Source organism: Alosa alosa, chromosome 14 (genome assembly GCF_017589495.1).
Source record: "Alosa alosa isolate M-15738 ecotype Scorff River chromosome 14, AALO_Geno_1.1, whole genome shotgun sequence".
Lineage (NCBI taxonomy): Eukaryota > Metazoa > Chordata > Actinopteri > Clupeiformes > Clupeidae > Alosa > Alosa alosa.
In genome coordinates, this window is record NC_063202.1 from 4,312,365 (window position 1) to 4,328,069 (window position 15,705).

The following is a 15,705-nucleotide window of genomic DNA, read 5'->3' on the forward strand; positions in this document are numbered from 1 at the left end:
ATTTGGCATTTTGTAAAATCCCATTGATTCTCATTCTGTTGGGAGACTCATTGCACGTTGACATTACTGCGCCACTGGAAAGGGAAACGAGGGCTGTTTACATTTGGTTGTAGTTGTAACGGGGCTGAATGTGTTTATCAGGAACATTGACTGATGGTAGGGGGTGGGGCTGGTTAATAGTGTATGATTACGTTGTGGTGTGTATGTGGTTTGTTGCGCTCTTCTACAGGTGCATTCAATTGCCCCTTAATGGCAGACCTGCGCAGTTGGTGGTTGAAAGATTTAAAATGCCAATGGCGGCCTTAGACTGAGAGATTCTTGGTGGCAGTAGGCACCCGCAAGGACTACCACCGAAGCCGAGAAGTAAAGGGGCTCGAAGACATAGCGCACAACGCACCTGGGGAGAGGCTATATATCGTTCTATCAGAGCAGCGTACAGACCGGAATACAACGCACTCAATATATCTACGTTAAGGGAAGTAACTTGACCATCGCTCTATGAGTGAGAGGGCTGTTATCGCGGCTGTTGTGGACGTTGATTTCTACCCTTTCCCCTGCAGTTCGGAGACAGCTGAATCGGCCGGAGGAAGACGGGCGAAAGAGAGGCCTACAACGCACTCTATGTATTGCACTAAAGGGAAGTACTCATATCGTAGCCTACCACTATTTGTGCGAGTGGCCTGACTTCGTGTCAGTGTGATTGCCGATCACTGTCTACGAAGAGGCGTGTGTGTCGTGAGAAGCGAGTGCGTGCCATAAGGAGAGGACTATTGGGAGTGTCGGGTCTGGACTGTTCACCGCGGCGGCCATTGAGTAGGCTAGCTAGCTTCGAGCGCTAGCAGCTACATGGAGGAGTAAATGGCTGGGTCGTGAGTGGTGCATGGACTGTTCCTCTATAGCCCTTATTATTCGTTTCCTTGTATGAGCTAATATTACCAGTTGTCTAGCCTTATTATTGTGTCCTGCTGCCCATGGTGCTAGATAGGCCTGCTATGTGATCCTGAATCTGGTGATTGTCTTATTGCTGTTAAGTGCTCTATGTCTCTGTGGCCCTATTGCCCGTTTTGTCTGAGTGTCACTGTAGCTTAAATTTGCTGTGTTGCCGTGGTGTTCAGTGCTCTTATGATTCACCGTGATACTGTTGGCTTGTATGGCCCTTTACGTTTGCCGTGAGGATTGATAATTGTGTGCTGTGTTACATGATAATTGTGTGCTGTGTTATATGGCGTCACACCGTCAGGCATACCCACATTGTGTAGAGCATAATAGCCTGAGATCTCCCCCCTCTAGAGGGCGCCAGAATATGCTATTTACATATGCTAGGCTATTGATTTGTTTTGTAGTCTTTCAGTGCTTCCATACTGGTCCTATACCGTAAACAGGCTGTAAACTTACATGGGCTATTGATTTGTTCTGTGGCCCTTCAGTTCTTTCATACTGGTCTTATACTGCAATTGGGTTGTAAACTTCACATAGGCTATTGATTTGTTCTGTGGCCCTTCAGCTCTTTCACACTGGCCCTATACTGTAAATGGGTTGTAAGCTTCCCCTAGGCTATTGATTATCTGGGGGCTATTAGTCACCGGGAGTATTGAGTAGCTGTAAGGAAATCACACTAGCCTACTGTTGTTCCCTGTATTGAGTAGCGGTAAGGAAATCACACTAGCCTACTGTTGTTCCCTGTATTGAGTAGCGGTAAGGAAATCACACTAGCCTACTGTTGTTCCCTGTATTGAGTAGCTGTAAGGAAATCACACTAGCCTACTGTTGTTCCCTGTATTGAGTAGCGGTAAGGAAATCACACTAGCCTACTGTTGTTCCCTGTATTGAGTAGCTGTAAGGAAATCACACTAGCCTACTGTTGTTCCCTGTATTGAGTAGCTTTAAGGAAATCACACTAGCCTACTGTTGTTCCCTGTATTGCCTCTGGGGGTCAGGTCACTTTTAATTGCTTACAACTGGTAATGTATTTTTGTGACGTGAACTGTTTGTGTCGTATCTGAACCGCTCAATTTTTAAGATAATTTAATAAAACTCTTTTTTTATAAAATATCCTTCAGCGTTGCGTGTGTGTGCCTCAAGGGTCAAGAGTTATAACCTGCTTCCCGTTACATAGTCTTTCCGCGAGAATTTATTTTACTGTCTATGCTTCAGGCTCAAATATTGAGCGGAAGTTTATATGCGGTTGTGAGGTGTCTGAAAAAATAGTTCCACGATAGCAAATAAGACGGCTGGAAATCATACATTGCGCCAATATATTTGATTTTAATAATCAATGAACACCACTAACCACCACTAACTGTGCACTTGTGAGTTGCACAGTTTTGAAAACGAACGTTAAGGGTTGATTTAAGGACATGTTTGTGCATGCCTGTAGGCAGCCACTCTGAAGCAGTAAAGGCGATTCAAAACGAGTCAGAAAAGTCGAAACAGGACCAATCGTCAAAATTTCGGTGTCCACCACTCTCGTTCATCCCAAACAAACCAGAAAAGGGACTCAAAGTGCTAAATACCGGAATTTTCCTTTAATATCTTCTTTTAGTTCACATAAAGATTCATGTAAGTATTCATTTCTGATGTCACAACAACAGGTGAAAACAACACTTACAGATATATCTTATCCAAGGCTCTGAACGTAAAAAACAACTTCTTGCAGACATCTTTTTGAACACGGGACAACTACTTTCTAGACTAAATGCAGAAAATAAATGATACCCAGATACACCACTAGGTGTCCTCCTTGCGTTTTCTATGGCTGTAATATAGCCTGTAAACAGCATTGACTAGAAATAAACATTAGTCATAACAATAGCTTTCTCTGCTTGTATTTTTTTTCACTATGTGACTTTCATATTAAGGCCACATCAATATCAGGCCACATCAACCTAGGATTGATTCCAAATTGCAAAGTGAATCAAACCCACAAGCTTGAGATTTTTTTAACCCCTTTTGGATATTCTTCTGTTGAAATGTGTGCCACCTTTTATCAGAGCCAAGTTGTTGTATACCGGTATGCTTATCTTCAATTAATCTATTCAATGATACATTAACAATTCATTTCATCAATGACTGTGGCATTCTCTAAAATATTGCAACATTTCCTGATCACAGCCAGCTACTCCTAACTAATTGTTCCAAAATTAAGCCAGTAATTACAACAGACCACACATTTGGAGGAAGCAGAAAAAGTACTGTATTTGCATAAAGTTGCATTGCACAAGGCATACAAATGCATAGAAAACATTGCTAATGAATAATGAATAATGTCAGACAATGTGGGTGAGATGACACACAAGTTAAAACCTCCTGGAAAACATGCGGGCCAGGGCAGAGGAGCGCTGGGAGGCATAGTCCTCATCACCCCTCATGACCTCGTGGATCCACGGCAGGTAGGGGGATATCTTTGTGTAAACGGCGTACTTCTCCACGGCGCAGCTCTTATCGAAAGACAGGATCCCGGCCGCATAAACCCTGTTCTGTTCCGGGTTGAGGACCGCCAGGGCGCCACCTGCGTCCCAGAAGCACACGTTGGCCTCGTCCTCTCCTGGGCCGGTGCAGAACATGTTGTCGTCCACCACTGGTTTGCCGGACTTGCCCTGGTAACCGGACTGGCACTGCTGTCGGGAGACCACGGGCAGCTTGAGAAACTTGAGGATGTCGGACTGGATGAAGTCCCTGCCCCAGCCCCAGCCGGCAACAAGGCCCAGGGTGCCCGGCGTCTCCTCCAGGTCATCCCCCCGCTCAGGGAGAGGGACAGGCATCACTGATTCACTGAAAGTGACAGGGCTTTTCAGCCGGATCAAGGCCAGGTCATTGTCCCAGTCTGATGTGTTTTGAAAGCCTGGGTGTAGGAATACCTGTGGGCAAGAATATGGCCATTGTGGGTGTGTTCTGGGGGGGCTATGATTGTTGTTAAAGCTGGATGAAATGTCAGTTGTTATTAGTCGTCAAAGTATGAAAGTATTCACAGTATAAACTGATGAAAGAAAGTCTGATCCTGGGTGAAGCCAGGTCACATTAAGGAGGTAAACCTTGAAAACAAGTAAATCCTGTTATTTACGTTCAGACATAGTAGAATATCTTCCAATAAATAATGGTGTAATCTCTTTCCATTCATAAATTGGTTGCATCATTTTCTCTTGCTCATAAGTTGTTCTTGTGAAATAGCTGCACCTTCAGTATAACCTATCAAGGTGTGCAGGCTCCTCTCCATCCTGTGAAATCAATGCTGTCCTCACACTCTGCATGTTTGCTGCTTCACACTCCTCACACTCTGCATGTTTGCTGCTTCCATCTGGCTTCTGTTTCAGCAGCCAGAGCTGATTCCGGGTAGAAAAACTCAATTCTTCACAGTACGTGCGTGCGTGTGTTTGTGTGTGTGTGTGTGTGTGTGTGTGTGTGTGTGTGTGTGTGTGTGTGTGTCTCTATAAGATCCTTGCCGCAGAATGTCCACCAGACCATGAAAAAAAATGTTTTCCGTGTCCAGGAGGCCTCTTAACTTACCTTGTCAACTGCCGCCTCTGTGGATGCATCAGCATGGGCCCGATGAGTGATTCTCATGTAGATTTTGGGAATGAGGGGCTCTTTTCCTCGAGTGGCGTCTCGACTCCTTTGGATGAAGAGGTTCCTTCCTGCTGTCAGCACCCAGCTGTCTGAGATGAGAGCGCCGCCAGCGAAGCCGCCATCAAACACCCCTTCGCCCAGATACACCATCACATGCCAAGGAACGCTTCTCGCCAAGAGGCCCCCAACCATCCTCCTCTGCCGCTCATGAGCTGTTGACAAATGATCATATAGATATGCGTAATTAATGAGCTATTGACAAATAATCATATAGATATGCGTAATTCATGAGCTGTTGACAAAAAATCATATAGATATGCGTAATTCATGAGCTGTTGACAAATGATCATATAATTCATGCGTAATTCATGTAAATGAAGCACTTGGTCATTGCGAAAAGGTCTTTCATTGTACATGACTCAACAGGATAAGTATAGAAAATACTTGCATAATTTCACAAATTTCATTGTGTAGAACAAGGAATAATGTTGGATATGATTACACAGTGAAGAGCACATTTTGTAATTTGTAACAGTTTTTTTTTCTAATATGAGGGGAATCAGATTAGTTATTTTGGTTCTTTGATATCTTTGAGGATCTTTGATGAATGTGCAGTATTATGTGGAAAATGAAAACATCCAAATTAAAAACCTAGGCTTACACAAGATACTGTCCGATTAGTTTGTTGCATCATCCGCAGAGCCTGGGTTGATAATGAACATCTCTCGAGGATCAGTAGAGCTCACTGGCTGACATTGAAGGCTTTCCTAAATGCTGACATTGAAGGCTTTCCTAAATGCTCAAATAATTTTGCACATTTTCTTTTCTTCTGCAAACCCAATAAATCGGTTTCAGAAAAGGTCAAGATTTCTGGCTGACTGGCGCTGAACCCTTTGAAGGCTACAGCCCAAACATGATCAAGTTAGCATTAGCTCTAGCTCACACAGGTTTTCCAGAGCCACAGACACCGTTGCAGAAAGGGCGCTACATAACGGCAACAGCAATAATCCATCAAAAGCAACAATATCGAAGAATTCTTCTGTTCTCTGTTCAATGTACAGTATTGTACATGACATGGCAGACCTAATGGTAAATGGAGACTTCTCTACTTTTCTCAGACTTTTCAAGACCATATTTGGCAGTTGCTTTGTATTTCCTCAGCTTTTGCTTCCCTTGACAAAGGAGTCTGCACTCAGTCGACCAAAATTGTCTGCGACATAACCGTTGCTCACCTGAGACCTCTGAGACCTGAGACTGTTTCGCGCCCTGGTGCTGAGTGGCTGTGTGTGGTAGACAGGCCACTAGAGCCAGGAGAGCTCCGACTGAGAGCCTGTAGGACAGAAGTGAAAGGATCAGAGTGGGCTTCACACACACACACACACACACACACACACACAACACACACACACACACACACACACACACACACACACACGTAGCAGCTGTTAGCACTGGGCAACTGCCTGAATTGTTAGAAACTGATTTAGCCATTTATCCAAAAGAGACTTTGCAAAGAACATTAACCAGTGACGCTTGCCTGATTTTGCTAAGAGAAATGGTTTAAGTATAATACAAACCAAATCATGATGGAGGTTTTGCAGAGGGTAGAGTGGCTTCTTCCCTTCACCGGCAGTGGGATTATTGTCAATGTGTGCAACTTGTCTCATTTTATACTAACTTGCTGTTGACTCTTTTGGAGGGAGGAATTTCCTGATTGTTGCTGTCCGGGAAAAAGTCTGTGCGCTGGTGCCAAGTCCAGGGTCAGGATCTGCTCCGCTCTCAGTGTCTGCCAGAGGGGTCGGAGATGTCGGAGGGAAGAGGGAGGGAAGGAGGAACAGGAGGGAGGGAAGGAGGAAGGGAGGGAGGAGAGGGTTTCAACACACCCCCCAACCAATAAAAGCTTATATGGGTGCCAGCCGAATTTAGTCCAGCCCACAACATTTGAAGTCGGGAAGTTCGGTCTGGCATTGCTCCATTGTGCAGCAACTATGCTTGTCCCAGAGCTGGCGGACCAGTCAAATCGGGCTTTGCGATGATGGACAGGTGAGCAACAGCGCCTCGTCTATCACGTCATCTGAGCATGCTTAGATTAGGCCTATGTTTGCAACAAAATGCTGTGGCTAGAAGGAGACAGATGGCTTCTAAGACCCCATATGGAAAATGCATATTCTGACTAGAATGACAACGTCACTTATATGGTGATTTAAACAAGATATGGCATGATGTTGCAAGTAGATAATGTACTGTCAAAACAAATATGGAATGAACAGAAGTCAAACATAGGAACTGCTGAACTGGTAATCAGAAGTATTTTTTTTTTTTATCTAAACTGGGTTTGAATTACATCTTTTGACAAGTAGACAAAAGCCAAACATAAGTAGAAAAGGTCATGTTTGTAATGAAGAACACACAGAAAATCCCAAGCTTGCGCAACACCACTAAGTTGGCTCAAAATGTCCTAAATTCCTGTTTGACTTTGTTTATCCTTCCCGTAAAACCAAAGAGCTGGGAAGGTGGCTTGGCTGAACAGATGAGCCCCTTGATCTACACAATAGCACTGTAAAACTAGGCTATGTTGCTGAATTTAAAGTCAAAAACTGACTATTTTTTGTGATTGACCATTGATTAAAAACAATTAGACATGTTATTTATTTATAATAATGAAGGTCATGTTTGTAATGAAGAACACACATAAAATCCCAAGCTTGCACAACACCACTAAGTTGCCTCAAAATGTCCTAAATTCCTGTTTGACTTTGTTTAGGATTTTTCTCCTGAACAGTAAGAACTTGTCAAAAGCATGTGGTGTTCCATTTTTGCTTGCATCCTACGTATACACTTGACTGAGGTTCAGAAGCTGCTTTTATCTTTTTTTTTTTAAGTAATCCAATACAGACTCGCAACAGCATGTTTGTGAACTGAACAGGTGGTTGTCAGACGGCTGTCTCATCTTTCCTCACAGATTCACACAAATTAGCATGACTTTTCTGTGTTAAGACATGAAGCATATGTGGCATTATGTCAGTGTCTCAGCAAGAAGAGACTGTTTCCCCACACTGGACTGAAGCCCACTCTCTCTATTTCCCAGAAGAAGCCGACAAGAAATCCATTTTCTCATGACAGAGTTTTGAGTTTTTGGCCATCATTGCAGATATAAAATAAAATTCCAATTAAATATATTAAAAAACATGTAACAAACTGTTAATAAAACAGCCCCTCTGAAGAATCTTGAGGCCTACTTGACAACATAGGGCTGGATGCATCATGCACATACAGATTAAATCTCTTGGGACATAGTACGATTGTAGTGCAAAAATCAGCCAATACAAAGCTTTGATGACAGCCTATATCTACAGGGCAGGACAGCTGCACACATGCCCTTGTCCATCCTGTAAATATAGAGACATGAAACACAGAGAGCGAGAGAGGCCTCAGGTTTAACGTGTGTGTGTGGGGGTCTTCACAGAGAGGAACATTTCATGTCTCCATCTTTTGTATTGATCACTCTCTTGTGACATAAGCTTGATCCCTGCCCAAAACATAATCAAGTACAGGGGATTCTCTGAAACTATATATGCCATAATTCATCTCCCTCATTATGCAATGCTATGGATCTACACATCTCCTGTCCCACATTTCAGCCTAAAGTAATCTCTCAGTGAGGGATATGTTTTCAACAGACAATACTGGACATACAAGTCCACTCAATACCCTACTGGCATATTATCCAGTGACCTTGTGGCAGTGGAACTGTGGTTGTGATTACAGATTAGGTAAACCCAGCTGCTATGCTGCCTTTACCTTGTCTCTGGTCAATCTCACTGAACAGAGTGCAGCTTAACCACAGATCCTTGATTACTATTAACATTTCTTTCCGCAACAATTGAAGGTTCTAAAATTCTATGTTGAATTCAATGAACCCAGATATTCTTTAGAACGTTCATTTCTCAACATTCCCGTCACACCGGTGTGACGGTACTCCTTTAAGGGTTAATGGCGCCCTGACTGGCCTTGGTGCCTGTGAATCACCTATTTATCATTGGACAAATTGAGGAGATACAGCCTTTCATTAATGCAAGGTGTTGATGTCCACTCAGTCAGGGCCAGACTGAGGCTGCGGCCGGCAAGCTGTGCCTCAGATGCGCTCATTCATAGGGATGAGTGCGGTAGGCGATGGGCATCTGGTGAGGGGAGTCCAGGACAGGACGGAACAATGCTACCGGTGCCTCCCAGCTGTCCGTCCGGCGGCGCGTTATGTAAGGCCCAGGCCGAGCGAGAACGTCATCGTCGGTCTGTGTCACATTCTCGCACACAAAACACACAAACACCTCACGTCCCCAAGGCTTGATGTCTGTTTAGGCAAATGACCGCAGGCTTGAATGAAATGTCCTGCTCTCTGTTTCTTTTTGTGTGTTTTTTACACACAAAAACAACAAATACACAGCGCACACACACACACACACATGCGAACATACAGACTTAGACATTGTTAGACAAATGTGTGATGTGGTCAACACTGCATACACTATTAGAAGATGTTCCAAAGAAACTTCAAACGTGACCTCAGCAAACACCAGAAAATAAATCAAATGATGGCCGAGTTGAGTGAGTCTATTTTTATAAAATAGCCTGCTGATGAGAGTGAATCACAGTTTAGCACAATGATGAACATCACTACTGACATTAGTAATGCAATTCAGGCTTTTATCTAGTCCCCCATATTTTTCTTCCATCTCTACAAGATCAGGTTTTTTTTTTCTTAAACCAAAGTCCTTTTAGGCAAGTCCCTCCACTCAGCGGCCATATTGTAAAGCTTTTTGGGCACTTATAGGGCATCTATTTTCATCAGAAATGTGCTTGCGCAAGGCATCACAACACCAACCTTGCTCCAGCGGCAAGATCACAACACATGATTGGCACGATGTATTCACATGTCGACTTTTTTGCCGCGGAAGGGGCGGGAAACATGTAGACAATTGCCATATTGGCGTTACAAACTAACCCCATGCATTTCTATGGAGGATTTTTTGAGTGCTGTGTCTCCTCATTAGAAAGTCTCTGCTTAAACATGCTGGATCACAAATAGGTTGAATGTGTTATATAGTTAATGATTACATGTTAAAAACCTGCATGTTTTCTTTTAACATTAGTAACAGCAGACACAGGTTGCACTAATGTGTGGTCTGTCCTCTGGTTTAGGAAGGTTTCTTTGACCTTCTGGGATTTTAGACACTTTGGTGATTTTCTCATAACAACACAACATTTCATTTAATATTAGAGTTAATAACAAGTAATTTGCAGTAACACAATGAGCTCTAATGTTGCATTACACACAATGTGCAATGCAATGCGGTAATACCGACCCAGACGAGCTAATACTAATTTAACACCACACCACACCATGTTACACACAAGCACCAGTGGGTTAGTGCACAGACAAGGACATTTTCAGTGGGCCTACATGAATTTGTTTAAAGTGACACCATTTCCGTAAAACTTCTAAAAATCATAGACAACGAACTCATTTAAAGCCAACTTCTGTCATGTTTCTGTAGTTGTGAAATAAAACACCACAAATGACTCAACTGATTTCTACATTGCACCATGCAATGTGTAAATAAATGAGCAAATATGGGTCTCCCTGCCTGTTGTCATTACACGGTTCCCGCACCACAGAGACTCCTGTCTCCATATTGTAAGACAGTGTAGCATCAAAATGAATTTGAAGCCGTTGTTTTAAGGTAAAAATCTGCATTGTGTTACTGTAATGTGTTACTGTAATTTAAATATACCTGGCAAAAGACGTACGAATGTGTCAAATTGTTTTGATGAAATTAGATTAGACTTGCATCAATTCTGTATTCATTTAGAACATGGTGTTATTCACACTCCAATCATGAGTTAAATCATGATCATGAGCGAACTCAAAAACACCTACTCATGAAAGAGCAAAGCTTTACTATTCTGCAGGTCGCTTTGGATAAGACAAAAAGGTAAATAAAATAAAAACGCCTGCGAAATACAAAGCGAAATAAAAAGCGCCCAGCATTTCAGTATGCTGCTGGGTCTGATGTCAAAGTCATGGAACACACCACACAGCATTCATGTGTGTCACTACCTAACTTCCACTCACTGGCACCCAACTCATTGGTATTCCCACTGGCACAAGTTATCCATAAGCACATTACAAAACTGTCACAGAGAGCCTCTTTCTGACTGGTTTAAAAGAAGAAAAAAAAAAACGCAGGCAGTTTCTCATTTGTGTCATAATGAGCAGCAGAAGCTTAGCATGATGTGAGAGGCTGGGATGGAGCTTTAATGCATGCCGATCATAGATGTGCCAGATGGACACCCTGCTGCCTCCACTTCCCCACACACACACACACACACACACACACACACACACACACAGATGTGTGATGTGGGAGTGAGGCAGAAATGTGAAGCATTGCTCCTGGCATATGCCGCACAGATATGATTCCTCGTGCCTTGTTTTAAAACGCTTTCATACAGCTCCTCAAGCTGAATACTAATGACACTGAAGTGATGTTACTGTGCAAGGCCACTAAACTATAACTTGACACATACTCATTTATTCATTTTGTAGGTAGATACTGTATCATGTTGATACTTTCAATGAAAGTTCAAATGAAAGGGTCACATCTTGTATTGAGGCCAAATCATGTGGCAATCACATAGTTAAATGAGTCATGAGTCATCATGACTCAATCACATAGTTAAAATGTTGCTTTCTTCATCTGTTTACTTGGGATAACACTACCGAGCATTGAACATATTTACAAAGACAGACTGGTGAGAAAGGCCAATAACATTGTATGTGACTATACACACCTCCTGGCATCTTATTTTAAACTACTGCCATCTAGGCGTTGTTTCTTCCCACTCCTTCTGACCAAAAACAGATCCAAATTCTCTTTTGTACCACAAGGCATAAAAGCCTTAAATCAGTCAAAATAAGCTAGATGTCCAGCTGGCCTGGTCATACCCAAGGGTGTATAGTGTATTGTCTTGTATGTTCTTCATGTTATGTCTGTCGGTGTCTGGACTATTTGTTTGTGTCATATGTCTGATGTCCTGTCATGAAGTGCCTTGCAACGGTACCGCAGAACCCAACTGCCCCACAGGGGCAATAAAGTTATCTGCTGCTACTGTTCAAGAAACACTACAAGCTCTTTTACATATGCTCAAAAATCTTGAGCTGATGCTTGAGACTTCTCAGTGTGTTTTTAAAAAAGGCCAGTTTTTGTGGTCATTCCCTCCTTGGTTTCTTTCTATGCTGGTTTGTTTCTGCAAATCTCTCCCTCTGAAAGCCCTTGGTCAATGTTCTTGAATTAATTATTTATGGTGATGTCTGGGAAATCTTTTCTAGCCTGTAAGACAGCAATAGGCTCTATTTTTGTTCTTTGTCAGTTGATACGGCAATGGAAGGTTTTTTTTATGAAAGACAATCTATACACTTTGCTAATTTTACAACCAAAAATTGATAAAGGTAAAATGCTACTTAAATGAACATAGAAAAAAGACATAAGTATTGATTATTGCATGTATTATTTACATTTCTACTGCTGGTCAGAGAAATAAGATTGATTTACATATTTCTGCATTATAAAAGTGGAGCATCTCTACAGATTTGATTGTGGACGTGAGGCTTGCATTTGGATCATTTTCTTCTCAGCTGTCTAACAGCTGGGTTTTATTTCCTTTAGATACAGTAGAAGCAGTTATAACCACATCTCAAAAGTTGAATGTCTCGTACATAAAAAATGTCAGTGGTTTGATCGTTTGATTTTATCCTATACATCAACACACTTAGAGAGAGACTCAGAGATACTCGCTTACAAACTTACATTTCAACGCTCAGGGAGAAAGACCCTTCGACCTTGGAGAGTAATGAGATGACGTGCCACATTCACATCCGCTCCCCCAGAGAAGCTTCTGATTCACACCGTCAACCTACAGCATTGCTCACTGAATCTGGTTACACTTTGACTTTCTCACACTGGCTTTAAGACCCTATGATGAATAATGCACTTCTCTTCCACCTGTCACCTTGTTTAATTCATAAAGCCTGATGTGCCTTTACGTGCATATAACGGTTGGTCATGCCTCAAACTGCCTCTCAGAATACTCTGTGCAATTGACTCACTGGCCTGAGGAGAGGAACATGTATAGCACATATGGCTTCACTAAGTAATACCGTACCGTAACTCTGCATGCACAAGCAGGGTGCGATTTGTAGGGGGGGATGGTGAGGATTTCCCCCCCTCTGGTTTTCCTATCCCTACCTCTGCTAAATTATTTTTATCGTCGGGGGGGACAACATTTATCCCCCTCTGCCCCTCATATTGATTAATGCTACTTCATATAAGTAAAGCACTGCAACGTGAGAACAGTCTAGTAAACTAGCCTACATAATAATCTGACATTAGAAACGCACCGTCACCGTCAGCACTGATGCTGCTGACACAGTGGCTGCGTGATAACTTAATTTGGCCTTGATCGTGCAGGACATGTCAGAATGTCGAGTGTGTGATCCATCATAAATGGCTAGGTGCAATGGAAAAGTTAGCTGGACAAATGAAAGAAAACGAGAAGGATTCAGTGAAGCATAATAATGTTTTAGAACCTTAAAAATTAGAAAACTGATGCAACTGAGATGGAGGACAACTGCACGTAGAGTAGAACGTAGGCCTATTGTCCGAAGGAACCTACATTAAATGAGGAGATATTTGCTGAATGTCACAAAAAGTGTTACAGAAATTGCTTGGCATCGCTTATTCAATGGCTCTCTACCGAAACACCTGTAGTTTGCGGAGGACGAACGAGAAAGCACTAGTTTGATAAATCAGCCAGTAGTAGACAAATAACTTTTATAAATAATCTGTACTGCAAAAACGAATGTTGGTGGGTATTTAAACTATCTAGCGGGTGTTTTAACAGCTGCAAGAAATAGAAGCTTCATGGCCTTTATGTTCTGGTTCGTAAATTATTTTCATAAAATTTCAAGTTGCCCTATAACTTTACTCTCCAAACTCTTCACTGCACTGTAGGCAATTAAAGGAGAATTCCGGTGTGATTTTGACCTAAAGTGTATTGAAACATGATACTGAGTGTGAACGTATGTCTCATAGCCCATCTCGGCTTGTCCCCTGCACTCCAAAATCTGGCTTAGTTAGCCGATGCTACCAACAGCTTTTTCAATAGTGGTGCTTCGGCATCGGGCTAGCCATGCAAATAAATCACTGTTTTACACCCATTTACGAGGCTCAATGTATCTCCACACTTCATTGGTAGACTTCCGAGGGCCCTGACATTTAAAACGAGACATTGAGAACTTTGAAAAAGCACTGGTAGTTTACTTACAAGACGATTTATACAGACAGTATCTTCCGAAGTTTAGCGTTTGCAGCCATCTTGAATTTAGTCACGATAAGTCGAAAGCAACGAACCAGTAAGAATGAACAGCTATGATAAGGGATCAGATTCCAAAAATAATTCAGTGGAAATGCATGGATTCCAGTTGCTGCTACTGGAAGAAACTGGAATCCATGCATTTCCACTGAATTATTTTTGGAATCTGATCCCTTAGCAGGAGAGAGAATGCACGTATAGCCTACGCAGCGTGTAGCGCAATGTGTAGGCTATTTGGTTACCAACTACAGTAACACTGTTAGCCAATTCACTAACTTAAGACTTCAGTGCCATCATATACAACGTTGTTTTACACAACAAATACAGAAAGGATGGAGGCAGCAAAAGTAGAGAAGTCATTTCAGATGGGGCAAGAACAAGGTGAATTTGTATGCTTGTCAAAACGTAGTCCTACCCTGCATTAGAGGAGCTGATCATCATACCAAGCACACTCGCTGTTTAAAGTCATACACCACGGTAAACTAAAACTAAAATGTTACAAAGGTGGCAAAAATAATATAGGGTAGTATTAGCCATGACATTACTAGGCTATGAATCGTTCGTTCATTTTTTTTTTTTTTGGGGGGGGGGGGGGGTTACAAACTTATTCAAAATCATCCCCCCCTCTGGTTTTTACACAAATCACACCCTGTGCACAAGGACGTGTGATTATGCCGAACAGCGTGGAATGGACACATGTCTGATGTGTGCATTACATGCTCTGTAACGAAGGGAATGGAAGGGTGAAAAAGAAAGAGAGAGAGAGAGAGAGAGAGAGAGAGATGAAGGGGGGCAGTCAAATTGCTTAGACTGAATATGATGAGAGATGAAGCAATGTGATATTCTTTCCCTGAGGACTGTTTGACAGTGACGGAGACAGAAAGCATCTCCATAGCTACTCTAAAAATGGGCAAATGCTGAAGACACGGGGAACACATGCTTGCCTGGACTGGAACTCTACAATCTGTTTTGCCTCCGTCACACCCCAATTTTGAAAAGCCAATTTAGACCGTTTCCACCAGTCTCTCATCAGTATGCATGTATTGTCATTTATCACAAAACCATTGCAGTGGACCGTCCAATGAGATTGGATTTGAAACAATAGGTCTGTTCACCAGAGAAACAAGCATTCTCCCTTTTACTTGTTATTCCTTAGATTTATATTGTGTCTTCTATCCATGAATAAAATCAATCAATATTATTATTAATCATTTATTAGACAATTCAGTAGCAAAGTTGGCAAAGGTTTATGCTAACAGCAGTGTTCTGGCATGCATTCATGTGTTTCCGTCTCTCTAATAACCTCCTCGTACAGAAATACACTTTATTTCCCCTCAAATTTGTTGGTTAGCTCAGTTTGTTTGATGGGTTAATGACTTTGCTCAGAACATTAGATGATTAAATTATAAGCGGGGGGGATTTCGCTCTATGTTTATTTTATTAAACTCCTTCCAAATTTTCTCCAGCTCCCTTCATCCCTTCATTTTCATTTTCACCGAGCTTCATGGAAAGATCTCCCCCTCAGAGGTCGGCCATGTTTACAGGATGGAGTAGAGTCATTAAGTGTGAAAGAGAGGCAGCCAACATGCAGTCTAGACAGCTGCTGCTGCAGAACTGTAATCTGTGCTTTGGTCAAGCTCATCATGGGGAGTCTGGAGTACGGAAGTAATGAAAGCAGGAGGGACACATGCATCTGACTGCTCTCTTCAC

General features: G+C 42.3%; 1 protein-coding gene across 1 annotated transcript; it reads right to left on the reverse strand.

The window, feature by feature from the left end:
• Positions 1-2,503: 2,503 nt before the first annotated feature.
• LOC125307519 (haptoglobin) lies at positions 2,504-6,307 on the reverse strand. The gene is made up of 4 exons (XM_048263542.1): positions 6,141-6,307; positions 5,796-5,893; positions 4,504-4,775; positions 2,504-3,857 (listed from the first exon to the last, which is right to left on the reverse strand). Exons 1-4 carry the CDS (start codon positions 6,146-6,148, stop codon positions 3,297-3,299), a joined length of 939 nt encoding a protein of 312 aa, XP_048119499.1. The 5' UTR covers positions 6,149-6,307; the 3' UTR covers positions 2,504-3,296.
• Between the last annotated feature and the right edge of the window lie 9,398 nt (positions 6,308-15,705).

Excerpts from the sequence above, each read along its gene's own strand:
- LOC125307519 (XM_048263542.1), bottom strand. Across the intron at positions 4,776-5,795 it reads TCAGGTCTCAGAGGTCTCAG|CTCATGAGCGGCAGAGGAGG; the intron begins GTGAGCAACGGT and ends ATTTGTCAACAG. Across the intron at positions 3,858-4,503 it reads CAGAGGCGGCAGTTGACAAG|GTATTCCTACACCCAGGCTT; the intron begins GTAAGTTAAGAG and ends TCTTGCCCACAG.